The sequence below is a fragment of the Typopeltis vanoorti genome, chromosome 6 (genome assembly GCF_054136105.1).
Source record: "Typopeltis vanoorti isolate ZY-2024b chromosome 6, IOZ_Tvanoo_1.0, whole genome shotgun sequence".
Classification (NCBI taxonomy): Eukaryota; Metazoa; Arthropoda; class Arachnida; order Uropygi; family Thelyphonidae; genus Typopeltis; species Typopeltis vanoorti.
Window position 1 is genome coordinate 72,783,678 of NC_143554.1, and position 26,943 is coordinate 72,810,620.

The window sequence follows — 26,943 nt, forward strand, 5'->3', positions numbered from 1 at the left end:
TCAAGTTTCCTCCAAACATCATCAACAAATTCCTTTATAAAGACAACCTCCAACAACAAGGAACAGTCTCCCAGTACGTTTCAACAGTAGTCGTCCCCTATGTGGGTTCAATCTCTTTTAGAATAGCGAGATTGTTAAAATCTCACAACATTAGAGTGGTATTGGAACCAACTACTACCATCGGACAAGTTTCAAGATAGTGTTCCATTTCTCAAGTATCCAGATGTGCATTGGCGCTAATTCGAGAAAGGATACAACACAACAGGTATGAATTGAATGTTATTGACCTTAATTGCCGGAACCATTATGACGATATTTCAAATAGTTTAGACTACATTAGACCATTATAGACTACACTATCTAGAACAATATATAAAAAATATATTAATTTCTTATTTATAAATATGTCATTAATAAAATATTATGGTGTTACACTATTTATTTCGATTTATTTTAGCAAATTATTTTATTATAGATTTTTAATCGAAACGAAACTCATCTTTATGACTAAGTTTCTAAAAGATTTTATTACAGAAATACATTTTATTTAATTAACAAAATATTATTTTGCATTTTTTGAATTGTATCAAGTACGTACTTTCACATAAATTGCATATACACGAGAATTGCTCATTTTATTCGACACAGTGCACTTCTAGCTTCTTCCTAGAAGTAAAATATTTTCACCATTAAAATATTTACTGATTTCTTGTAATGAATTATGGGATGGGAGTAAGTTGAGACACATCATCATTTGTGACTGTACTGGTTCTTCTTCTTCTACATACAAATTGGTTTTTCACTGGCAAACTAATAAGGAACAGTATGAGAAACAGAAACACTAAAATGGTTGTTAGAATAATCATTGGGATGTCCATTTTTGGCGTTGGATCATAGAGTTCGTCATATTTTAACCCTATAAAAGAAAAATAAAGAAAGATGGAATTCAAGTAATATTAGTAGGAGAAATGTAAAATTATTTCTTTAGATTTTATTGATTATTAGCAGTTTTTTCTCTCTCTCTCTCTCTCTCTCTCTGTAAAATTTATTTTAATATTCCTCTAAGCCTTCTTAAACGTTAGATTAAATTAGATTAGATTATTACTTAAACGTAAAGATTAAAATTATTTTAATTAGATGAAAATTTTGCCAACGAGGAATATGGTCACCAGTTGCCAGTGGCAACTGGCGACCATGTTTCCCTTTTACTAAATGTTAATTGAACTTTGACTTCTTAAACACAATCCGCTGTAGTGCATTATCGCACTTAATAAAATGGAGTGATTCTATGATTCGCTCCATCTCTAGATGAGGCTGTCGATATATAAAATATACCATTCGTATGATAAAGAATAACTTTCATGTGCAAAAATAAACAACGTTAACCTAGTGAAAATGAAATGCACCCACTACGAGAAACACATAGCAATGAATATCTCATTAAACTCTAAAGTCCTTAAAAGGACTGGCTTAAAGAAGCGAGGCAAGAATGCTTTTCATATTCCCCGTTATCTGTAGAGGACAGTGTAGGGATAAGGTGTTATTGAGCTATTAATGCTCTGATCATGCCATGAGGGTAACAGCAATAGCCGAGCCTCAGAACTTCATTGGCTACAGCATTGCCTTCCATTACCCTCCAAAGGTATTGGATTGAATGAAACAATCAGCGACTGTTTAAGTAAAGGTGATATCTCAAAAATATCGGACGATCTCTAGGCCACTCATTCGTGGGCGAAAGACCGCCCAAGTCTCCGCATTGGTTCTACTCAGTGAAACTCGACCACCGAGCAAAACCGCTCATTCCGAAGAAAATAATTCACCGGCAAGTACCCCTCAGCGGGCCGTGTCGGAGAACCCTTTCCCCGGTGACTCAATTGCACCCTTAGGGCAAAACCTAAGAGAGCGAACTCATTACCCAGGATAACAGCAACAGCCGAACCTCAGTTAAACTTCATTGGTTCAGCATTGCCATCCGTTACCCTATATGGGCATCTCATATAAAATCCGTCACCGTATGTGTAAGTAAAGGTGATATCTCAAAAATATCGGACGATCTCTAGGCCACTCATTCGTGGGCGAAAGACCGTCCAAATCTCAGCGTTGGTTCTACTCAGTGAAACTCGAGTACCGAGCAGAACCGCTCATTCCGAAGAAAATAATTCACCGGCACGTACCCCTCAGCGGGCCGCGACGGAGAACACTTTCCCCGGTAACTCAAAGTGCTCCCTTAGGTCAAAACCTAAGAGAGCGAACTCATTTACCCAGGATAACAGCAACAGCCGAACCTCAGTTAAACTTCATTGGTTCAGCATTGCCATCCGTTACCCTATATGGGCATCTCATATAAAATCAATCACCGTATGTGTAAGTAAAGGTGATATCTCAAAAATATCGGACGATCTCTAGGCCACTCATTCGTGGGCGAAAGACCGTCCAAATCTCAGCGTTGGTTCTACTCAGTGAAACTCGATTACCGAGCAGAACCGCTCAAATTCCGAGGAACATAATTCACCGACAAAGCCCCTCAGCGGGCCGTGCCGGAGAACACCTTCCCCGGAGACTCAAAGTGCTCCCTTAAGGCAAAAACCTTAAGAGAGCGAACTCAAAAACTCGTCGCCCAAGGGGGTAAGAGCAACAGCCGAACCTCAGTTAAACTTCATTGGTACAGCTTTGCGTTGCTATCCATCACCCCCAAGGGCATTAATGAATCAATCACCGACTATGTAAGTAAAGGTGAAATCTCAAAAATACGGACGATCTCTAGGCCACTCCATAGTGGGCGAAAGACCGTCCTAATCTCAGCGTTGGTTCCACTCAGTGACGGGCTCCCCGACCACTGAGCAGAACCGCTCAAATTCCGAGGAAAATAATTCACCGACAAAGCTCCTCAGCGGGCCGTGCCGGAGAACACCTTCCCCGGAGACTCAAAGTGCTCCCTTAAGGCAAAAACCTTAAGAGAGCGAACTCAAAAACTCATCGCCCAAGTGGGTAAGAGCAACAGCCGAACCTCAGTTAAACTTCATTGGTACAGCTTTGCGTTGCTATCCATCACCCCCAAGGGCATTAATGAATCAATCACCGACTATGTAAGTAAAGGTGAAATCTCAAAAATACGGACGATCTCTAGGCCACTCCATAGTGGGCGAAAGACCGTCCTAATCTCAGCGTTGGTTCCACTCAGTGACGGGCTCCCCGACCACCGAGCAGAACCGCTCAAATTCCGAGGAAAATAATTCACCGACAAAGCCCCTCAGCGGGCCGTGCCGGAGAACACCCTCCCCGGAGACTCAAAGTGCTCCCTTAAGGCAAAAACCCTAAGAGAGCGAACTCAAAAACTCATCGCCCAAGTGGGTAAGAGCAACAGCCGAACCTCAGTTAAACTTCATTGGTACAGCTTTGCGTTGCTATCCATCACCCCCAAGGGCATTAATGAATCAATCACCGACTATGTAAGTAAAGGTGAAATCTCAAAAATACGGACGATCTCTAGGCCACTCCATAGTGGGCGAAAGACCGTCCTAATCTCAGCGTTGGTTCCACTCAGTGACGGGCTCCCCGACCACTGAGCAGAACCGCTCAAATTCCGAGGAAAATAATTCACCGACAAAGCCCCTCAGCGGGCCGTGCCGGAGAACACCTTCCCCGGAGACTCAAAGTGCTCCCTTAAGGCAAAAACCCTAAGAGAGCGAACTCAAAAACTCATCGCCCAAGTGGGTAAGAGCAACAGCCGAACCTCAGTTAAACTTCATTGGTACAGCTTTGCGTTGCTATCCATCACCCCCAAGGGCATTAATGAATCAATCACCGACTATGTAAGTAAAGGTGAAATCTCAAAAATACGGACGATCTCTAGGCCACTCCATAGTGGGCGAAAGACCGTCCTAATCTCAGCGTTGGTTCCACTCAGTGACGGGCTCCCCGACCACTGAGCAGAACCGCTCATATTCAGAGGAAAATAATTCACCGGCAAGTACCCCTCAGCGGGCCGTGCCGGAGAACACTTTCCCCGGAGACTCAAAGTGCTCCCTTAGGGCAAAACCTAAGAGAGCGAACTCATTAACCCAGGATAACAGCAACAGCCGAACCTCAGTTAAACTTCATTGGTTCAGCATTGCCATCCGTTACCCTATATATGGGCATCTCATATAAAATCAATCACCGCATCTCACAGTCGATTGATTCCATTCATAGAAGCTCCTATGAAGTTTCTATGATCTTATGCTTTGAGCTATGTATTGTTGGTTATGGTGTACTTGCTTTTCTTTAAAAATATCTTTATAATTTTGTTAAAATTTTATAATTATTTCAATAAAAGAATTTTAAAATCTTTCTACTTTTATCTTTTATTAAAAAGAAAAGTGTATATAAAAACGAATGAATTTCTTTCATTATGAAAGCAACTTTTTTATATCTCAACATATCCAAAACATCATTCGCGCATTATAGTGTGTAATCAAAAAAAATTCCCAGATTGCATTTTTTTTCTTTAAGATAATAGCTTCTTTCTTTTTCACGATGCCTTCTTCTAAAGGGCACTGTCAGTATCAACTGAGCGTCCGTAGATTTTGTAAATGTTTGCAACGTGGAATTCACTGTATAAAATTGCAAGATCCTCTTGGAATAGTCACAAACTACAACTATGGAATTAAACAGCCAATGATCAGCCAGAAGTGCCTACTTTACTACACCTAGCGGAACAACGTCGTACTAACTTCAGTAATCAAAGGAACTTTCGAAGTGGAAACATTTCTGATCGCACCTGCTGCTGAATAATGTTTCATGAAAATACAAATGAAAGGTCGCTAATTTGGAGACCATAATTAGCAGAGCTGCAGCGTTGTCTTTGGAAAACTTTACGAACCGAGTCTAAATTGTGAAGAAAGACCGCATTCATAAACTACTAGCATTTACACGTTAGTTAATGACTCCATACTTAAAAAATAAACCAAATGAGATAAATGTCTTTTGAAGATTGCATAACAAAAGTTGAATCCATGTGATAATACTTACGGCATCCGCCTTTCTTTGAGAATGACTCGTCGGATTCATCTTCACAATTATTGCGATCATCGCAAATGAGATTCTTTGAAATGCAGTTAGAATTCTCACATAGAAATCTTTCTTGCGAGTCGCAGTGACCTGAAATGTAGATGGAAGTTTGTAATACGAAATGTGTGGAACTAATGGAATGGTATGGTAAGGTAACATTTTCTTATAAACTAAATTGATTTACCTATTGAATAAACTGTATAAATTAATCGAAATCCGACCGAATAGTAGTATCTTGTGGCTGTAAAGTAGTGAATTTCAATGTCTCCAAAATGAGAAAAGGCAGCCTTCCCTGTAACTGACCGCTCGTATTGGGAATAGGATTCCGATCTATTACCAGCAATGATCTGAAAATAAATAAATAAATATCCATTAGCAAAATGAAATACCAGTCATGGGATTAGTATATTATATTTCATATTATAACTGATCTATATAAATTACTCTGTATATTTTAGATATACTGCATATATATATTTTATTTTAGATATATATCACTCTGTCCTAAAAAGGACTGGCTAGATGGGCGAAGCAAGAATGCTTTTCATATTCCCCGTTATCTGTAGAGGACAATGTAAGCATAGGGTATTATTGAGCTATATAAAGCTCTGATCATGGCAGGAGGGTAAAAGCAATGGCTGAGCCTCAGTTAAAACTTCATTGGCTACATGAAGTTTTAACTGAGGCTCAGCTAAAATGGGTACCCTTTTAGCTGAGCCTCAGTTAAATCGAGGTTTAAATAAGGTTTGAACTGAGCCTAAGTTTAAACCTCATTTAAAGTCGCCTCGTACGACATGCATGGGCTGAAGTGGAACCAGACTACTCCATAGTGGCCGAGAGATCGTCCAACTCAGAGTTGGCTCCACTCAGTGACGCCCCCCCCACCACCACCACCGAGCAGAACCGCTCGTATTCTGGAGAAAAGCATCCACCGACACAGTCCCTCACCGAGACTCAAATTGCTCCCTTAAGGCAAAAACCTTAACAGAGTGAAATTCAAACTCTCGAATCTCTGCGCATATTTTAGTCGCCTTTTACGACACGCATAGGTTGCGTCAGCGTTTTTTTTTTTTAAAGTAAATCAAACTCTAAAAATTAGGACGATCGCTAGACCACTCCTTAGTGGCCAAAAGATCGTCCAACTCAGCGTTGGCGCCACTCAGTGACACCCCCCACCACCACCACCACCGAGCAGAACCGCTCATATTCTAGGGAAAAACAGCCACGCCGGAGAACACCCTCCCCAGAGACTCAAAATGCTCTCCTAGGGCAACTCCCCCGAAATCAAGCTCCCCTCACCGGGAGCAAAATTCCGAAAGAAACCGGAGAGAGCGAACTCTTGAAACTCAGCGTCCATTTGGTCGCCTGTTATTACGACATGCCTGGATTTGCATTGGTGCTATTCTTATCCCGGCAACCACACGGGGAAGTGCTGCTATTCGCCCTATATCACTCTGCATTTTAGATATAATTAATTATAATAAAATAATTTGGACTGTTTAAAGATATATTACATTTTTATTTTTTTTTAAATTCTAGATATTAATGCTATTAAACTTAATATAAAAATAAAAGTTATATTTCGTTATTATTTTTTAAAAGAAATGGATTTTTTTGGTAAACTGTGTAAAAATACAAACATAATCGCATTCTCTCAATGTTAGTAAAAGTTACTTACAGAAGTAACTTTTACTAACATTGAGATCCTTCTATGATATGGATACGTTAACAATTAACATATGTTGAAATGTGGACTGTTTTGTTATGTTTTTCTGATTTTACATATAATATTTAGTGAAATATCATATGTAAAAGTATAATATTCTTTATATTTAGTGAAATAATGCAATGTACAAATTATAAAGTTACTGTAATAAAATGAAAAAAATGAGTTTGCAGCGTTTTTTCGTTTTTACAGTAAAGTAATCAGCTGGAAACAAATGGAATAACAGTAATTTTACAAAATCGTTTCTTTATTAGTTAGAAGATGCATAGGAGATAGTGGAGGCTAGTTCATGAACAAATTCTTCAAAATCAGAAATGGCAATCAAGAATTTAGAACGGGTTATCAGATTCGTAAATTGTAGGTTCTAAAAAGAACTGGGCGATGGACTGAGTCCTTGACTCTTTATCCCGTCATATGAATGAAGAGAATCTGTGTGGATGGGGTATTATTGAGCTAAAAGCTCTAGTCATGACTGAGTAACGGCATTAGCCAAGCCTCAGTTAAAACTTCATTGGCTGCAGCATTGCCATCCGCTACCCTGGAAGTCCTAAAAAGGACTGGGTGATCTTCTAACCCACATTTCTCTTTCCGTAATTTGTAGAGGTAAAAATTTGGCTTTCTTCATAGGTGAAGATATATATTTGTAAATGGTGTAATTAATCCATTTAAAAAAATACATATTCTAATAAAATTAAATAATAATAACAAGAGAAAAAAAACATATAAAATTAAAAGTAATTTTTTATTATTAAAATTTCATCCATATTTAATATGGTGGTGGAGTTCACATAAAAAATATATCCCTTTTAACTATTAAAATAAAATATTTCATTGTTGCGTACACAAATCTATTTTGCACATTAATCGGGTTTATTTAAGAATGCAAAGAAATACCTTTACCTTTAAACTGTCTGGACAATATTGTCTGAAGCAACTGAAATCAATTTCTTGTATTGCAATTAAAATTCCGTAACCGGAAGGAGGATGAAGAATAAGTGTGCAACTTGCTTCATCACTGTATCCTGCACTTCTGTGAGGTTGTATAATTCCCACAGATGTCAGTCCTTCTGAAGAAAGATTGTACACAGCAGGAGTCGGCCAAGGAAAATCGGAGCATATATCCTCCAAATAGGCTATAATATAGGAAAGAAGATGAATTTAAGAAAGATACAAATTATCTAAACTTTATTTCGAAATACTCGATTGAGAATTTCTCTCAACGAATTCCTATTCTTAAGAAATGATAAACAAAAGTTTACTTCTAAACTTGTAAAATATTAAAATATTATTTACTAGTAAAATATTAAAGTGCTATATGACATTAGAGGGGGGGGGGGCTAGCTGGCGCAGTAGCGACACTCGTGGTCTATATCACGAACCTATATCAGAATTCTTAAACATTTACGATTAGAAGTAGATTAAGTATTTCACATTCCATGAATCTACGCATATCATTTGTTAAAGACTGTCTCAGCTAATAAAAACTGAAGAAATGATTACGGGAATACTTACTTGTGTTATAAACTTCACCGATGCATGTATTGTGGAAAGAACCAAACAAGACAAAGAACAGAAGAGATGGATATGGGGCAGCCATATCTTTAGCAGGCATTTACTTCAGTATAATGCAAGTGGTCTTTTCACTCTAAGAAACCCAGTCTACAAGTCTTGATCATATCTCATTTCTAGAGAGAAATAATTTCAATTCATGAACAGCTTCTACTTTAACGTGGTTATCAGATCAATAATCTGCACCGAACTTACCAATATCCTTAAAAATTGAAATCTGATTTCCAATAATAAAATTCTTATTTTCCCAATATTGCCAACAAACGGAACAAGACTGATACCAAACTCTAAGATAGTTTTCTTGATAACATTTGAAAGATTTTCAGGCTTTTAAAATTTTAATTTAAAGAATAAAAAAAAATTATAATTAAATTCTTTAATTTACTATTTAAACTAAAGAGCCAATAGGCTTCATTTCGGCGATGTAAACATTATTTAAATTAAGGGGATATTAGATCCCACATTGTTTTAAAACCGAATAAGAAACTCAAAGATCGAAATCAGAGAGTTTCATGCCGAATATAGTAAACTATAAAAGTATCGGCGAATACTAGTGTAAGCTAAAGCACGTAGTACAAACTAGGGCAACTCGCAGCAAAGGTGGAGAAAGTTCTGATCGCTATTCTTAGTATTTCACATAATGTAACATAATATAACATCATACATCTCCTAGGAGATGTATGATGTTATACATTATGTTATGGCGGGAGGTCACTACCCAGACCGGTTTCGATCTTTATTGAGATCTCATCAGTGAGTAGCTAGACCAAATATAATACTAAGGCCTTATCCTTATAAGGACTGGCTTAAAGGGACGAAGCAAGAATGCTTTTCATCTTTCCCGTTATCTGTAGAGGACAGTGTAAGGATAAGGTGTTATTGCGTTATTAAAGCTCTGATTATGGCAGGAGGGTAACAGCAATAGCTGAGCCTCAGTGAAAACTTCATTGGCCACAGCATTGTCACATTTAAAGGTAAAGCCATCTCTAAAAATTCGGACGATCCCTAGGCCACTCAATCGTGGGCGAAAGACCGTCCATCTCAGCGTTGGCTTCACTCAGTGATGGCCTTCCACCCACACGCCATCACCGAGCCGAACCGCTCATATTCCGAAGAAAAGCATTCACCGACAAAGTCCCTCAGTGGGCCGTGCCGGAGAACACTTTCCCCGGAGACTCAAATTGCTCCCTTAAGGCAAAAACCTTAAGAGGGCGACTCAATCTCTCGAATCTCTGCGCCCCAGGGGGTAACAGCAACAGTCGAGCCTCAGTTAAACTTCATTGGCACAGCATTGCCATCCATTACCCTCCAAGGGTATTAATTACCGCATCTCACGGTCGATCTCCTTACCATTCTCCTATCCCCTCTGCTATACGAGTTGTCAAAAAGTAGCACCCATAAATTATTTAAAATAAAGATCCAATAGGCTTCATTTCGGCGATGTAACATTATTTAAATTAAGGGGATATTAGATCCCACATTGTTTTAAAACCGAATAAGAAACTCAAAGATCGGAATCAGAGAGTTTCATGCCGAATATAGTAAGTATAAAAGTATTGGCGACTACTAGCGTAAGCTAAGGCACGTATTACAAACTAGGGCAACTCGCAGCAAAGGTGGAGAAAGTTCTGATCGCTATTCTTAGTATTTCACATAATTATTTCACTATTCACATAGTATTTCACATATTTCACTATATTCGGCATGAAACTCTCTGATTCCGATCTTTGAGTTTCTTATTCGGTTTTAAAACAATGTGGGATTTAATATCCCCTTCATTTTAATAAATTTTTTAAATTAATGAAATATATAAAAACAAAAGATATTCTTAATATGACCCATATTAGAATTGAAGTTTCATCTTTTTTATTAGTACTACACCTAAATGAGTATTAACACTTTCACACCTGTTGTTATATGTGATACTGATAATTAAAATCATTGGATGGGTAATATTAGCACATTCAAATCGCACTACAGATGATTTCTGGTGCAATTTCTACAGTATGTACATAAATTTTGATCTGATGGATTCATTCAATCCAATACCCTTGGAGGGTAATGGATGGCAATGCTGTAGCTAATGAAGTTCTAACTGAGGCTCGGCTATTGCTGTTACCCTCCTGCCATGATCAGAGCTTTAATAGCTCAATAACACCTTATCCCTACACTGTCCTCTACAGATAACGGGGAAGATGAAAAGCATTCTTGCTTCGCCCCTTTAAGCCAGTCCTTATAAGGACTACATACATTTTAGGGAATTAGACATTCCTGATTTTAAGTTTGAGTATTTTAGGGAATTAGACATTCCTGATTTTAAGTTTAATTAGTTGGTTGGCTTTTATCGAGCGTGTGATGTGGCGATTAATACCCTTGGAGGGTAATGGATGGCAATGCTGTAGCCAATGAAGTTCTAACTGAGGCTCGGCTATTGCTGTTACCCTCTTGCAGTGATCAGAGCTCAATAACAGCTTATCCCTACACTGTCCTCTACAGATAACGGGGAAGATGAAAAGCATTCTTGACTACAGCATTGCCATCCATTATCCTTGGAGGGTAGTGGATGGCAATGCTGTAGTCAATGAAGTTTAACTGAGGTTCGGCTGTTGCTGTTACCCCCTAGGGCGCTGATATTCGAGAGTTTTGAGTTCGCTCTCTTAAGGTTTTTGCCTTAAGGGAGCAATTTGAGTCTCCGGGGAAAGTGTTCTCCGGCACGGCCCGCTGAGGGGCTTTGTTGGAGAATGCTTTTCTTCGGAATATGAGTGGTTCTGCTAGGTGGAAGGCCAACGCTGAGATGGACAGTCTTTCTCCCACGATTGAGTGGCCTAGGGATCGTCAGAATTTTTAGAGACGGCTTTACCTTAACATATGACAATGCTGTAGCCAATGAAGTTCTAACTGAGGCTCGGCTATTGCTGTTACCTTCCTGCCATGATCAGAGCTTCAATAGCGCGATAACACTTTATCCTTACACTGTCCTCTACAGATAACGGGAAAGATGAAAAGCATTCTTGCTTCGCCCCTTTAAGCCAGTCCTTATAAGGTATTTTAGATGGTTTAACAATTTCGCATTTTTGCATTTTAGTTTTTCAAAAGAACGTATATGTTGTGCTTTGTATAGCCATCTAGATTATTTAGTACTTTCAAATCAGGTAATCGTGTTTCTTACAATGTTTGTTTAGATACTAATACAATGCTATGCTTCAACAGGTTAAGCTTCAATAAAACTCTTAACAATTACATTAGTCTTTGAATATGTACGTTGCTATGACAACTAGCCAATTATGGACATGCGTACCAAATATTCATTAGAGGTATGACCAATGGGTTTTGTCATTTAGTGTAGAGTGATTAGAGCAAATTTGTATATTTATTCGTCGTAAGGGGAGATTTTAAAAAATGCATAAAAAAGCTACTAACTTGGCGTATAATGAAGTAAGCTCTTACTATACTATTTCCATTTATAATAATCATTCTAATAATAATAATTTTTCTCTACTTTCAACTATAAATAATTTTAATTCCAATTACACGCTGTTTTTTTATTTTTAAATTGGGTATCCATTTAAAAGTACGCTAAGGGAAAAAATTAATAATATTTGTAAATAAGTATGCTCAAACTACCACTAAAGAAGTAGTATGAGCTTCTGACCCTTTAATTTAGTGTCAAGGTCCTGCTACAAAGAACCGTGTTGGTGATGACGTCACTAACTATTAGAGTGCAAAATCACGTATATGTTTTGACTATACTTAGAATTTTATATTCGAAAGTTATGGCCATTGTTCAGCAAATTACCTAATAATGATTATTAGAAACTTACATACATGAGCGAACTGCAATCCATATCCACAAAAAATTAAAATTCTCAGCTCCGACTGGACATTTAAATTTACTGATCGTTAGGATTCTACTGAAAGTCTGTGCACTCCACATGCAAATGCTCAAAAACCTTGAAATTTATATTTCGTCTCTACAACGATACGGCCTTCATCTGGAGGGATTATTACATTAGGTCATTAGCAATCACGTGTTCTAGGCAAATTTCCTGATTACAGCGCATGCGCTATTTGCATGTGCCATCTTCGGGGAAATGCTTTTTCTTAAGGAATAAATGACCTTGATTCATTGACGTTAATGTCACTTGATCTACGAAACTGTTCTTGACAGAAATTACTACCTATGACAGCTTAAAAGCATTTCTAGACCTTTAGAACTGAATTATTAATACTGAAATAATTAATACTACGAATAATAAATAATACTCTTATCGCATGACCTTAAGTGCCTCGAAGCTAATGAACAATTGAAACCCTCCTAGGAGAATATAATGAAATAATGAAAGGTGTTAGAAATTTATTTATTTATTTATTGAATAAATAAATGTCTTTCAATAAATAAATTGAATTTATTTATTGAAAGGCATTGTTTTCTAAAATTAAGAACTGGATGTATCCTAATATATATAGCTAACATCTATCATTTCAAGATGGAAATAATCATCATTCACAATTGCCGAAATTAAACCACACAAAGAGAAAGAAACAGTAGACATTTAATTTAATCAACAATAACTCACGTTTCGCTAGAACTTAAATAGTATTGTCAAGGCATAAAAAAATACATATAATAAAATAACCTGCAGGGGAAAAAAAGACCACCTACGTAGGTATGGAGAGTTTCACAGTTGATTGAAAAAATTTAAGGGTATGCCAGTCTTATTCAAGATAAAAAATTTTAAAAAATCAAAAAAATCATCTGCTTTGTTGCATTTATTTGAAATTTTGAGGATTTATTCTTACTTTGAATTATTTTTCGCTTACAATCTTCACACACACACACACACACACACACACACACACAAATTTGTGCCTCGAGAATGTTTAATTTCTGGCAAATTTGGAATGTTACATTTAAACTATCTGCGTGTTTATGATTGGAAAATGTGAATTGCTATTATATATATTGCAAGAAAGGTTTGTACATATACCTTGCGCACTGCATGTATGTTAATCCGTTTAAATTTGACTCAGCCTAAACTGTTTAATCATGTTGTTTTTAAATGTAATACTCTCTGAAATGCCAATCTGATTTGTTGAATTCAGGCGACTGGAATCACGATATGAAATATAACTTAAAATAGCAGCATTTTAGTTCATGATAATAGATGTCAGCTAATAGTTGTTTTCACCACTGGTATGTAGCATTATGGTTTCACTTTTTCTCAAGCAGGTTTAAACTTTAAAGTCGCTTCGGCCTATATTTAGAAAAAAATATCATTAGGTATTACGAAATAATATCGCTCTAATTGTGTAGCTATGTGGAAATGGTGTTCACATCCATGACTATTGACTTCCAGAAGTCGGATTGTTTTTGTCAACTAAAGGACTTTTTATCAGATTTTTTTTTTCAGTAGATTCCCTAGTTAGTTGATCTTTGGCACATCAAGTAGGATTTTTCCCATGAAAACCTTGATTTTTAACGTGCAACTGGAAAAAAAAATCACCTGCAGAAGTTACACTATTTTAGTTAATAACATACATGTTAAGTTTCGGAACCACGAAATGGAAATGGTTGCTTTTTGTACTCTCCTCCTGGGATGCATTTAAAATCACTGGTAGCCTTGGGAGCAGCTATCAGTATTCAGTTGCTGGATAACTGACATAATAGGTGAGAACCGGGATAAAAAAAATTAAATAAATCACAGGTCTCTTATTTTTTTTTACTAACGTTTATTACAAACACAATAAATAGTACATAAAAATTCATTCAGTAAAATTTTAAACATCCAAATGTTTTTAATTACTTGAAAACGGCTGTTGAAGATGTGCAAATCTTCTCTGAATATTTGTAAAGCAGTCAGAATCAAGGCTCGTATGGCGGAGGACGATCCAGAAATCCATCATTATCGTACGCTGCTGGTTCCTGCCTTAGATTATCCGTAATTGTATATGGAGGTGGAGCAGGATGTCCTGTGCTTCTACGAACAGAAGCAGCGGAACCTCTGGTGCTGGTTGTATTTTTCTTTTTTATGCAAATGCTTAGCATGATTATTATAATGACGCTTATTATGACAAGCATGACGTAAACTAGTATTAGTAGAGGGTCAGGTGTCTTTCGCTTCTTTTCTTCTTTGGGATAAATTGAAGGATATTTGATTCCTGTTCGGTAAGAGAAAAATCTCATCAGTTTAATTATTTTGATTATTGATATAACTAATAGAGTTACTGATCAATGAAACTACACAACAAACGTCTTTTACTTACTATTACAAATGCGCAAAGATAGATTCTTATCTTATCCCTATGTAATTCTAATTATGGCCCCATTTTGTAGTATTTATTAATCGTTTGTATCTTTGATCTTGTTGAAAAATGAAATACATCAAATGAAGCCATTCTAGACTTTTTTCTTTAATGATAATTACCTTCATAAAAAGTTATCGAAAAGTTCCTTCTGTGGTTCGTTACAGGAATATATCCAAACATTCATTAGCTGTTTTCACCATTCCCTCAAACCTAAGGCGATGTCGATAGTTAAACCACGAATCCTAAATCCTTCTGATCCTAATTCATCTGTTACTTTCTTGCAAAATATTTCAACAACTCATTTATTCTCTCTCAAGTCAGACTAGTATCGCTTACGCCTATTACCAGAGTCCGTAACCCCAACTATGGTAATTGGAGATGGCGGTGTTAATGGTATGGTCCAGTTTTTTCTGGTTTGGTCTCGGACGTCTGTTTGTGGCGCCACGAACATTGAACTCCGAGAGGTATATGAACATTCTGGAACAATGCAATACTTCCTACTTTTCGGCGTTTCTACAGAATTGCCTCATTAAGCAACACAATGCACCGTGTCAATAAGGTTGCTGCTGTAACTGTGTGGTTTGTGGGCATGAACGTCACCACACTTAACTGGCCTCCACAGAGCCTTGATCTGAACCCTAATGAACATCTGTGGGATGAACTGAAACGTCTGGTTAAGTCAAGCGACGTCCGCTTCTCAACAGTCCAGGATCTCATTACATGCCGACAGGAAGAATGATCCAAAATTAATTTAGATCTTTATCGTACGCTTGTGGAAAGTATGCCCCGCAGGATTGCTGTAGTCGTCACAGCGAAAAGAGGTCCTACATCTTATTAAGGTGGGCGCCATGACTGTTTGTTCCTCACAGTATAGTGTCCATTGACTTCTTTCCAAGCAGTGTATGTTGGAATTTTTATGTGGCATTTGTACTTTTAGTAATTTATGTTCATGGGTGTATTTATTGTTCGAAAAGTTGGACAGATACTATTACAGGTGATAACTGTAATAAAAGAGACAGAGAAAGACATTTTTCTTTGCCAAAGCTTATTATTATTATTATTATTATTATTATTATTATTATTATTATTGATACATATATCTAACCAGTGTCATCCTCAGATAAACTCATTAAAAAGCTTCGAGGATGCAAGCAGAGACATTACATCTCAACCAAGATCAAAAAAAAAAAATGAATTTTTTATTACATTGAAGTGCTGTAGTTAAAGCGGTTAAAAACATTAAAAATCAAAAATTGTAAAATATATATAACTTAATGTTATATTATACTATAAATGCTGTTTAAAAAATGTAACCTTATTCAATTGCGAAAACGATAAATTACCATCCATAGTAACTTTAATAACTATTATTAACGCATTTTAGAATATAAAAAACAGAAAAATTGTATGAAATTCACTATAAAAAATATATGTAATATGTAAATATGTGTATATATGTAAATGCTCTGTAAGATGATAAATAAAATGTTATTACAGAATTTAAAAAAATTATTATTAATAATAATTTGAAAGCAGTCATGAAATATCTACTTTATCAGTACCAAACAAGCTAAAAAGAACACACTGTACCTGTATTATTTTTGATAAATTAATATAATTAATATTTCTGAGACTGAACACACACACACACACACACACACACACACACACACACACACGCACGCACTCTGTTAATAGGATTAGATTGATTCTTTTGTTGTGTTACCGTTTATCAACATATCTCTTCGTCATTAATAGATATAATATGTTTAATGAAATTTATTAGTTTAGCATTATTATATATGTTCTTAATTATCTAAAATTGTTATATTAGTCAGTTTAAAAATATGCTCCATTTAAACGAAAGAAATGTATTAGATGCCTTTGATAATCTAGCACTACAGGCCTATGATGCCAACATAGAGAACTGGAGAGTGCCAGTACACATAACTATACACACCCTCCATGACTTCATTACCAGAGAACAATAACAACAAGAGAAAAAAAAAGCTGGATCTGCATAATTATAAATAACTTACCGCAGCCGCCATCTGTCTGATAAGATTCATCGGATTTATCGCCGCAGTTGTCATATCCATCACATATAAGATCCTTAGAAATGCATTTCCAATTCCAACATCTATACTCTTTGTTGAGATCACAATTATAACCTGCAAGATAACAGAAATCTGAATTAACTTTATTGACAATTTTAACAGATAAGTCAGAACTTGCACTCTTATTAAGAATAAACTCTAAAACATCCAGCTGATAATTTACCTCTTCTGTAAACTGTATACACCACCTCAAATCCAATTTGCCTCTTACTTCCTAGTACAGAATCGTAGATAAGCTTGGCTTCCTCCAAAGTGGAATATGATGTCGTATGCGAAGGGTAGCAATATGATGTTTTTATTCCATTAACTACAAGCTATGATGAAATAAATAATCACATTAATTAGTGTATTTTCCATTATCTTTAAACACCTTTCATGTGTAATTATGAACGTATCAAGTTTTAACATTAAGTCCCAATGAGGTTATTAATTACATTTATATGAAAATCCAAATGAAATATAAATATATATTACCGTAAGTTGATCTTCACATAAAGGTGAATATGAAAAAGCAATTGTTTCAATAGAAATCACAATTCCATAACCTTTTGGAGGAACTAAAATGGCCGTGCAGTGCATTTCACTGGAGTACTCGTTGTTTCTTCGAGGTCTGATTGTTCCTACTGATCCAAATCCACTTGGAGAAACGAAATATGTTGTAGGAAATTCCTGACGACAGTTGCCCTCCTCCAAATAGACTAAAATAAAAAAAAAGAATATCACTTAAACAAATAATAATCAGTAAAGAAAATTATTTAAAATGAAACACAATTGCATCCTCAGAAATGTGGAATCGTAAATTGGCGGTGAAAAAATCATATAAGTGAATCCTTTGAATTTGATATTCTACTAGTTTGAATTCAAAATGGTAGAATCTCTCTCTCTCTCTCTCTCTCTCTTATCCATGGAGAACCTCCGTAGCTGACGAAACCGTTGGTTGGAAAGACCTGTCTTAAATCCCAGTCTACAAACATAAATAATATTTGTAATGATTTTTTAAACTGTAATTAGCAGGTCTTGTACGCGGGGGGGGAAGGTTTGAACCTCCGATTTTTACAATCCAATAAATAAGTCAAACGGACCAGAAATTTGAAGTGCTGTAATGGTTGGGTAATTTTGAGCAAAATTGAGACTTCATCCTCCCATGTTAAGCTTACTTTTAAACAAAAAGAATAAAAAAATTCGAGAAAGATTCAAAACCCATGATGGTGAATTCTAAGACATCCTTTGCACAGTCTTCTGATATGAATTTGATGAGATGCGTAATGAATGTTCTGTTACGGATTTATAAGGTAGCTGTAGTAATTGGCTCCAATCTCTTAATTGTGAGATAATTGTTGAAAATAAATATACATCAGCAACACTAAATATATTGGGGAGCATTTTCTATGGTACTTACTCTCAAGACAAATTAAAATTGAAAATATTAACGCATGAATTCATAATTGAGATTTTTTTTGTTGTTGTTTTGGACACATTGCCATCTCTTTGGATGCCACACGGTTCCTTAGACCTCATAGAGTTTTTGAGAGTGAAGTCACTGTTAGAAGACGTGGAAGGGTCGCATCTTCTTTTACGCACAGAATTAGTAAAACAATTACAAACATCCATGTTTATGGCGAGGATTCGAACCCACAGCAAATTGGACAACAGATATGTTACCACTCACCCAACAACTGGACGTTGAGTTTCAGCATTATGTGCAATACATTAAAGATAAGAAACTGTGGATAAAAATCGAAAGATGTGAATAAATTTAACAGTTAAAGTTAAAGAAAAACATTCCAAGAAAACAATTAAATAAAATGATTTATATACGTTGAATAAATTGGAAAAGATATGAAAATTTAAAAATGCTGAAGCGTAAATTTAGAATGTAACGACCGATATTTATAATTTTAGAATTGTAAAAATAAATCTTCCAAGATCTTCCATTATACATCGGGTAGATGAGTGGAGTACCATGCAACCAATCGCCTTCAGAATAAAGAGAATGATGAACCTCTTCATTCTTGAATTTTAACAGTATTTTTTTCTTTTCCATTAATTCTCAATTATAAATTCAGGTTTTAAACTATTAAACTCTTCATTTGACACGAGGAGAGAGAGAGAGAGAGCATATGAATTGCTCCGCAACACATATGCTGTGTATGTCTAGTAAATCTAAAGTTTTGCTTGAAAAGTCGAGTTTAACGAATCCAAATATGTGTTCATTTATACAGGGTGGTTCAAAATTCCACGTATAAACTTTGAGGGGAGGTAGAGAACATCACGATGAACCATATTCACATAAGAAAGCATGACCGGAAACGCCACCCGAAAGTGATAGGTGGCGCTGTTTGCCAGCGCTCCAGGTGAGCAACTGGGGCTTTCTCATTCAAGCTTTCGACGTCGTACGAAGAACATGCATCGTTTTACGAACGCTGAGATGAGTAGCATGTCTGCTATTCATTTTACAAATAGCAGACATGCACCTCGTTTACCATATTATGTATCCAACTACTATTGAACTGTTCATACGTTTTTTACAATAAGTTTTTTACACTACTTACTGTCTTGTGTTATTTCTTCATCTTTGTGTCCCTGTTAGTACCTTCTGGTGGCATTTCCGATCATGCTTTCCTATGTGAATATGGTTGATTTTGATGTTCTCTACCCCCCCCCTCAAAGTTTTAAGTGGAATTTTGAACCACCCTATATACATAAAGAACAGTGTAAAAACTCATTCCATCTCATCTTCTTTTAACTATTAAGATCAATGGGAAAGCTATGTGGCTTATGCGTATGCATAATAGTTTTAAATCTATGGGATCATTAATATCAAGGACAGGTTAAGTGTTAGATAATTATGGCATCCTGTCGTAGAGATTAATAAGCATAGATGATGTTTTTTCCAAGGCAACTAGATTACTTCCGGTAATCAAAGTGGCGAAAAACCTGTGATTACAATATGCAATGTAATCACAGGTTCCGATTTCCTTAAAATGGCCTTATATAGTCCTTATAAAGACTGGCTTAAACGCGCGAAGCAAGAATGCTTTTCATCTTCCCAGTTATCTGTAGAGGACAATGTAGGAAAAAGGTGTTATGAAGCTATTAGAGCTCTGATCATGGCAATATTCAGCCTCGGTTAGAACTTCATTGGCTACAGCATTGCCATCCATTACCCTCCAAGGGTATTAATCACCGCATCTCACGGTCGATTTCCTCCAACCGCCCTTAAAATATAAAATGGCCCTTATAGTCCTTATAAGGACTGACTTAATGGGGCGAAGCAAGAATGCTTTTCATCTTCCCCGTTATCTGTAGAGGACAGTGTAGGGATAAGGTGTTATTGAGCTATTAATTAAAGCTCTGATCGTGGCAGGAGGGTAACAGCAATAGCCGAGCCTCAGTTAGAACTTCATTGGCTACAGCATTGCCATCCATTACCCTCCAAGGGTATATATTAATCACCGCTACCATCCATATAAAATGGCCCACTGTACATAATACTAAATAATTACAGCAATTTAAAAGAATTAAAGGTGTATTAAATGATTTTATAATTTAATAAACATTTTAAAATTTATCTCCTTAATTTTTAAAATTTTGTCTCCAGCAAAATAATACTACACTTTTTATAAGAATAAAGCACTAATACTTGAAAATTTCGTTATTCAGATGATATTGCTTGTAAAATCTGAATGAAAAGTGCTCGATTATACGCAAACGAACAATCGACAAAAATACTTACTTTTGTAATACTCACAACTGCACCAGCCGTATAAAATAACAAACAAAACATAAAACACAGGAGGAAAATAAAGGACAGCCATGTTTTTCTGCAGCACAAGAACTGCGCTATATCTCGTTCCTTAATGATGTATCTGCTCGTATTCTGGAACTATGATAACATATCGCTTAATGTGATAATGAAACATAGCGGTGTGTGCCTGTTTGCGAGACGTATCTCGTTGATAAATGTTTCTGACAAAAATATGCTTCATAACCAATACTACATTGGTTTTCGAATAATGAAAGTAAAAATCCTACTGCTGCCTGTTGAGACATTTACAGTAATTTTGGGAAGGTATATGCTGCTGGATGGTTTGCATGGTTACGGGATAAAAACCCGATTTTCTAGGTGGGGAAAACCTTCTACTCTTCTGTATGAGACTATCCCAGTCACTTTCAGTCAAAAATCCCTTATGAAGGGTCGCGTCCTACACAGGATTCGATCCTGGGTCTTTCCAACCAGTGGGCTTTGTCGAAACCTGTTGACCTGCGAGGCTTCAACACTAGATGTCTGCTTATCCAATATAGAATCATTATAGTGAAAATATCCCCTATTTTCTCCCGATATCCTCTTTCACTCCTGCGTACGCTACTTAACAATAACACCTGGAGATAAACACTTGGACTATGCCACCTGACATATATACACTGTCTATCAAAATAACATAAAAACATGTGTACAGATAACAGGAAGAAGTATTTCGTCGTGATAGTTGAATACAGGTGGTATGGCAGCAAGACGGGAACTCAGTGACTTCGAGAGGGGTGTCATCGTGGGCTGTCACATTGGTGGCTTGTCCATACGTATCATTGCCGCTCAACTGGAGCATCCAAAATCAACAGTTGGCGATGTGATCAACAAATGGGGACGTTTTAGCATCACTAGTGCAGGTAAACAACCAGGGCAACCGCCAAAAATGACTGACAGGACAGGAAGGTGTTAAAAAACTAGTGGCGCGCAAAAAACTAGCAACAATCGGCACAGACCATCTGAGTCCCAGAGCTTCTATAACACCATAATGAGCACTAATACTGAGCGAAAAGAACTCCATTTACTGGGTTTCCACGGAAGAGTAGCGGCACAGAAACCGAACATCCCAACAACGAACAAAGTAGCTCGCTTGGCCTGGGGCAAAGAGCGTGTGAGCTGGACTACTGACCAGTGGAAAACGGTACTCTGGAGTGATGAATCAAGGTTCGCCTGCTTCCAGTCTGATGGCAGGGTGTGGGTGTGGGGTAGCCTGGTGAACGCTTGTTACCACAGTGTGTTGTACCCATAGTAAAGTTTGGTGGTGGAGGAGTAATGATGTGGGGTGCATTCAGCTGGTTTGGAGTAGGACCACTGGTCGTTGTCCGTGGTTCCATGAAGCAGCTCAGCACCTTGATATTCTAGATAATCAGGTCCTGCCTACACTGGAGTTTTTATGGAACGAACCCGTGTTACTATCAAGACGACAATGCCTCATGCCACAAAACTGCAGTTATTAAGGAATGGAATGAAGAGATGAGTGTTAAACGACTACCCTCGCCTGGGCATAGTCCTCACCTCAACCCCATCGAACACCTGTGGGACGAATTGGAGCGGTGATCGAAGTCTAGAGCAGCACGTCCTCGATCTGTCGCTGAACTCAGTATACTGCTTTGATGGAGGGATGGACACAAGTTCCCTCAAAGAATGCAGGAGGTGATCAAAGCTAAATGTGAAAATACTCGATATTAGGATTCGCCTGCCGGTATCTGTAAATTACTGAAGTATCCGAACAATTACTGGTAGATAGTGTACATATCAGTCGCTGAAATGCCAGCTACAAGCGTTCTACTTCTAAATAACGTTATCGGCAGTTGCCAAAAATAACTTCTGGAATCCGAAAAATATTTTATAATGATTTTGAATTATCTGATTATCTCAATAACAATATATATTATTTATATATATATATATATATATATATATATATATAATTTTATATATATATAATTTTATATATATATTATTATATATATGGGAATAAAATAACCAAGCATATAAAATTGCTTGGTTATCCTAATATACAATATACCCAAGTTAAAAATTTATTCCCATCAATATCTCCTCCAGAGATTTTTATTAAAACTTAATACACCTTGTTGCAACTTATATAGGTAAAGTTGATAAGGCTTTGTATTACTAAAACCTTGGTATGGTATTTAGGGTCTAGCTACTCACTGAGGAGACCTCAAAAAAGGTTGAAACCGGTCTGGGTAGTGACCCCACCCATAATGCATTGCAGTATACATCTTCTAGTGAGATGTGCTTTACATTATGGGAAAATACTAAGAATAGTGATCAAAGCTTTACCCACCTTTACAATGAGTTGCCCTGGTGTTGTACCATCTTTAGACTTGAACTTTGTTTCAGGCGCAAACTTAATTGTTTGCATACTTGGGATTAGGTGCTAAAATAACCAAGCATATAAAATTGCTTGGTTATCCTAATATATTATATATATATATATATATATATATATATATATATATATATATATATGAACTCTTTCCAGACTGCAGTATAAATTTTAGTATAAAGCGCCCAGTTGTTCAAACTCCACTTAGTGTATCTGTTATATCACTTGGAGGGAAACACAAATGTCTAGTAGTAGTGAAAAGTATCTAACCACTGAGCTACGAGAGCTCACTTACGTAACAACACGAGCAGTACCGTTGACGTCATGTTTCCATGACAACCAAAGGTTCTGGTGGTGTTGTTATCAGAACAAAAGAGAACGAGCAGCCTAAAGTGATAACAACAGACTGTTCCATTTCATAACGGTAAGTTCATGATTCGAGTTCGAAACAGATCTCAGCACAACATTCTTACGTAGTATATACTTTATTGATAACTAATAATTATTTCCAACAACTAATTTAATACTCTTACACATACAAGAGTTGAACAATTCAAATTTTCCAGTATTTTTATATTTATTTAATACAATTTCAGCTAATAAACGTCACATATTACATTAAACAATGACTCCAGAAACGACTAAAAAAAAAAAAATCAAAAACAAATGAAGTCATTGGTTTTTTTATTTACTGAGAATTTTTTGTTGAGAGTTGCTAGATGAAATCAAGGCCCATATAATGGAGGAGAATCTTCAAATCTAAATTTGTCGTCATCATAGGCTGAGATTTTGTGAACAGATGGATTTACCGTAATGATATATGTGGATGGAATTTCTCCTGAATTTTCCGTATTCTTCTTTATCGACCATAGTCTCCCGATCACTACAATTAACATCATGATACTTATTATTCCTATTATTGGTGTGTATATTTTTTCTAACGTATTTCTCTCTTCAATGTTGGGAGAAATTGGAAATTTTGTAGGCTCTGTAAAGTAAAACCAAAGAGAATGTAAATTATAAATCTATACCATGCTAATAAAAAAGGACTTAAATTGAAATTAAATGTCATGCAGTTGAAAAGAACTATGATGAAACGTCATAGCTGATGACGTTTATTCCATTTGCGCATGCTCAGCAGCAACTATATATCATAATATATATTTTAATTTACGATGCTAATTGATCGGCTATTGTTAGATTCTTGATTATAATCCGAATTACGCTATATTTCCAGGCGAATTATTATTTAAATGATATCTTGTTTTAACACTTATATAAATAATAATAAAATCAATGCAAAAAAATGAAGTTTATATATATATATATATATATATATATATATATATAAACTGTGGTTTTGATATGATAAAACTATGGTTTTATACCATACTTTTTTTTTATCAGAAATATATATTTCTGATAAATATATTTTATATCTTTACCAAGCAAGTACTTACTGCATCCCCCACCAGACAGATAAGATTCATCGGAGTTGTCACCACAGTTGTTAAAGCCATCACACATAAGATCCTTCGAAATGCATTTAAAATTCCAACATGAAAACTCCTTGTCGGTATCACAGCGACCTATAAAATTAATACAAAAATGAGATTCAAGAATGCAATAATAATTTAAAAAAAATAAAAGAAAAAACTTAAGATTAAATATATTAAGATAATGAGAATTATGTGAAATTTCATTCTAATTAGGATGAACTAATGAATATTAAATTAAGATGAAAATGAGGCAAGTTTATAAATATGAACTCCATCGGAATATTAACATTAGAGAAAACTAATCAAGTACCTGTTTTATAAATGGTATAAACTAATTCGAATCCAATACGCCACTCACTGCCTTCTGTCGTTTCATAGATGAGTTTGATGTTGTCAAGACTGGAATAAGACATCGTCTGAGAAGATCCTTCGCAATGTGTTACGGTAACTTTATCTGTTACGATCTGTTATAAAAAGAAAAATTATTAATACTATATTACTAATTAAATTTACTTGAAAATTCGAGTAAAAATGCGTGCGTATATACTATACCGTTAAGTGATCATTGCATAATGAGAAGTACGGAAAGTCAATGCTACTGATAGTAACTACAACTCCATGGCCCACTGGAGGAACTAGAATAAGGGTGCAGTTTCTTCCCCCACTGTACCAGTTACTTTTTTGAGGTCGTATTATTCCTACAGATTTATCTTTGCTTGACAAAAAGTAGTTGGAATCAGGAAACCGGAATATCTCTGTACATATTTCTTCTATATATACTGAAAACAAGAAAAAATAATTAATTAAATACGTTTAAATTGAATCATCAAGAACTGGAAGAATGGAAGTGTTAATAATGATTCGTGAAATAATAAAAATTCTCTGAAAGTGTTGAAAAGATAGATATACAGCTGCAGTTAGCTGTCGTTAGTTAGTTAGTTAGGGCTAGCACTTGTGTAATGTTTAGGTCTATTGATGAGCAAATTGTGACAAGTAGCAACACAATAAGCACGGTCAAAAACGGCTGAAAATACTAAAAACGTAATGAATTACTTACTGTTGTTATAACGTAAGGAACCACATGTGCTGTGGAAAGTAACAAATATAACACAAACAGAAAACAAATTCAGAACAGTCATGTTTCCCAATAACACCGCATCTCAGTGGCATCTAGAAAGTGGTTATCGATGAGGAACTCGCCTCTAACAATGCTGATAAGGTATCTGTGATAAAAAAAAATAATAATAAATAAATAAAAAAAATGTGTAGGTGATACAATACAAGTCCAGTTGATAAAAGTCTAAAGATGAATAATCTCATAAATAATGAACTAATGCATGTTTTAATGGGAATTTTATCTGCATGATTGAATGCAAAATATTCAGCTATCAATGCTCTGATTTTGTGGAATGAAATCGAGAAACTGGCTGTTTCTTTTTACATCAGTTTACCGTACTTTATCCGAAATTTATGTGCATCATACCTCATCCATTCCGGAAAAAAAAATTATCTGTATTAATAAATTAATTATATAGACAAAAAACTGCGGATATTACTTTAAAATGCATCACTTAAAAATAAACACGGCTAATATACTGTACTTACTATTACCATAATTACATATATTAAAAAAATAAAATAAATGCCTTCAGCATCGTGTAGAAATGTCTCGGAAAGATAATAATTATAATTCCTTAATTCTACATATATCAGAACTCTATACACGTGATAACAATAATTAATAATAAACATATAAACCAGAAGAAATAATAAGCATTAAACATTTAAACCAGAAGGTATTTAGTATAAAACTATTAGCACTGTAATTATATACTGTAATGAATAAAACATCTTCATAAAATTATATATTATTATTATTATTATTATTGCAGTTACACACTGAACCAGAACCCATAAAAATCACTGAGACTACAAAACAGTATCATAGCATTGTAAACGAAGCAATAGTGAACGATGAAATCAGAAAAACAGACTGGATGCAGATAGCATCTTTAGACTCTGTTGAAGCTGTATATAATAATCTTAAACTTGCATTTAACAAATTATATAACAAAGCATTGACAAAAATAAAAATACACCCCCAAAAGAAACAAAATCCATGGATAACAGACAACATACTAACAGACATACAAAGAAAAGATGCCCTATGGAAACAACTTAAGAAGTCGCCGGACAATATCGCTTTAAAAGCTGAATACAAAAGAAAACGGAATCTCCTAACAACACAGATTAGAACGGGAAAAAGAAACTATTACAGCAACAAATTAACAACAGCTCAGAATGACATAAAGGAAACCTGGCACCTGATTAATGAAATGCTGGACAATATACACAGAACCACTGCCTCAGAAACAATAAAACACAGCTTTGCCTGCGATCCCAAATCCCTCAAACAGTTGGAAAACAACTTTAATCAGCACTTCGTGAACTCTGTCCAAAAGCTACAAGAAACAACCTTTCCTCACACAAACGAACATTCTCCACTAGGTCCACGA

At 35.7% G+C, this 26,943-nt stretch overlaps 2 protein-coding genes across 3 annotated transcripts; both read right to left on the reverse strand.

Moving 5' to 3' along the window:
• Positions 1 to 637: 637 nt before the first annotated feature.
• LOC150105558 (uncharacterized) lies at positions 638 to 12,296 on the reverse strand. Of its 2 annotated transcripts, none has more exons than XM_090394903.1 (6): positions 12,166 to 12,296; positions 8,288 to 8,460; positions 7,676 to 7,908; positions 5,234 to 5,396; positions 5,011 to 5,139; positions 638 to 916 (listed from the first exon to the last, which is right to left on the reverse strand). In XM_090394903.1, exons 2-6 carry the CDS (start codon positions 8,385 to 8,387, stop codon positions 720 to 722), a joined length of 822 nt encoding a protein of 273 aa, XP_090251029.1. In that variant the 5' UTR covers positions 8,388 to 8,460; positions 12,166 to 12,296; the 3' UTR covers positions 638 to 719. The 2 variants fall into 2 exon arrangements, with proteins under 2 accessions (XP_090251029.1, XP_090251030.1); XM_090394904.1 differs by having other exon boundaries at positions 12,170 to 12,285.
• A 1,809-nt stretch (positions 12,297 to 14,105) lies between these two features.
• LOC150105559 (low-density lipoprotein receptor-related protein 10-like) lies at positions 14,106 to 25,859 on the reverse strand. The gene is made up of 8 exons (XM_090394902.1): positions 25,485 to 25,859; positions 24,980 to 25,206; positions 24,738 to 24,891; positions 24,389 to 24,517; positions 17,242 to 17,465; positions 16,931 to 17,081; positions 16,690 to 16,821; positions 14,106 to 14,503 (listed from the first exon to the last, which is right to left on the reverse strand). Exons 1-8 carry the CDS (start codon positions 25,564 to 25,566, stop codon positions 14,208 to 14,210), a joined length of 1,395 nt encoding a protein of 464 aa, XP_090251028.1. The 5' UTR covers positions 25,567 to 25,859; the 3' UTR covers positions 14,106 to 14,207.
• Between the last annotated feature and the right edge of the window lie 1,084 nt (positions 25,860 to 26,943).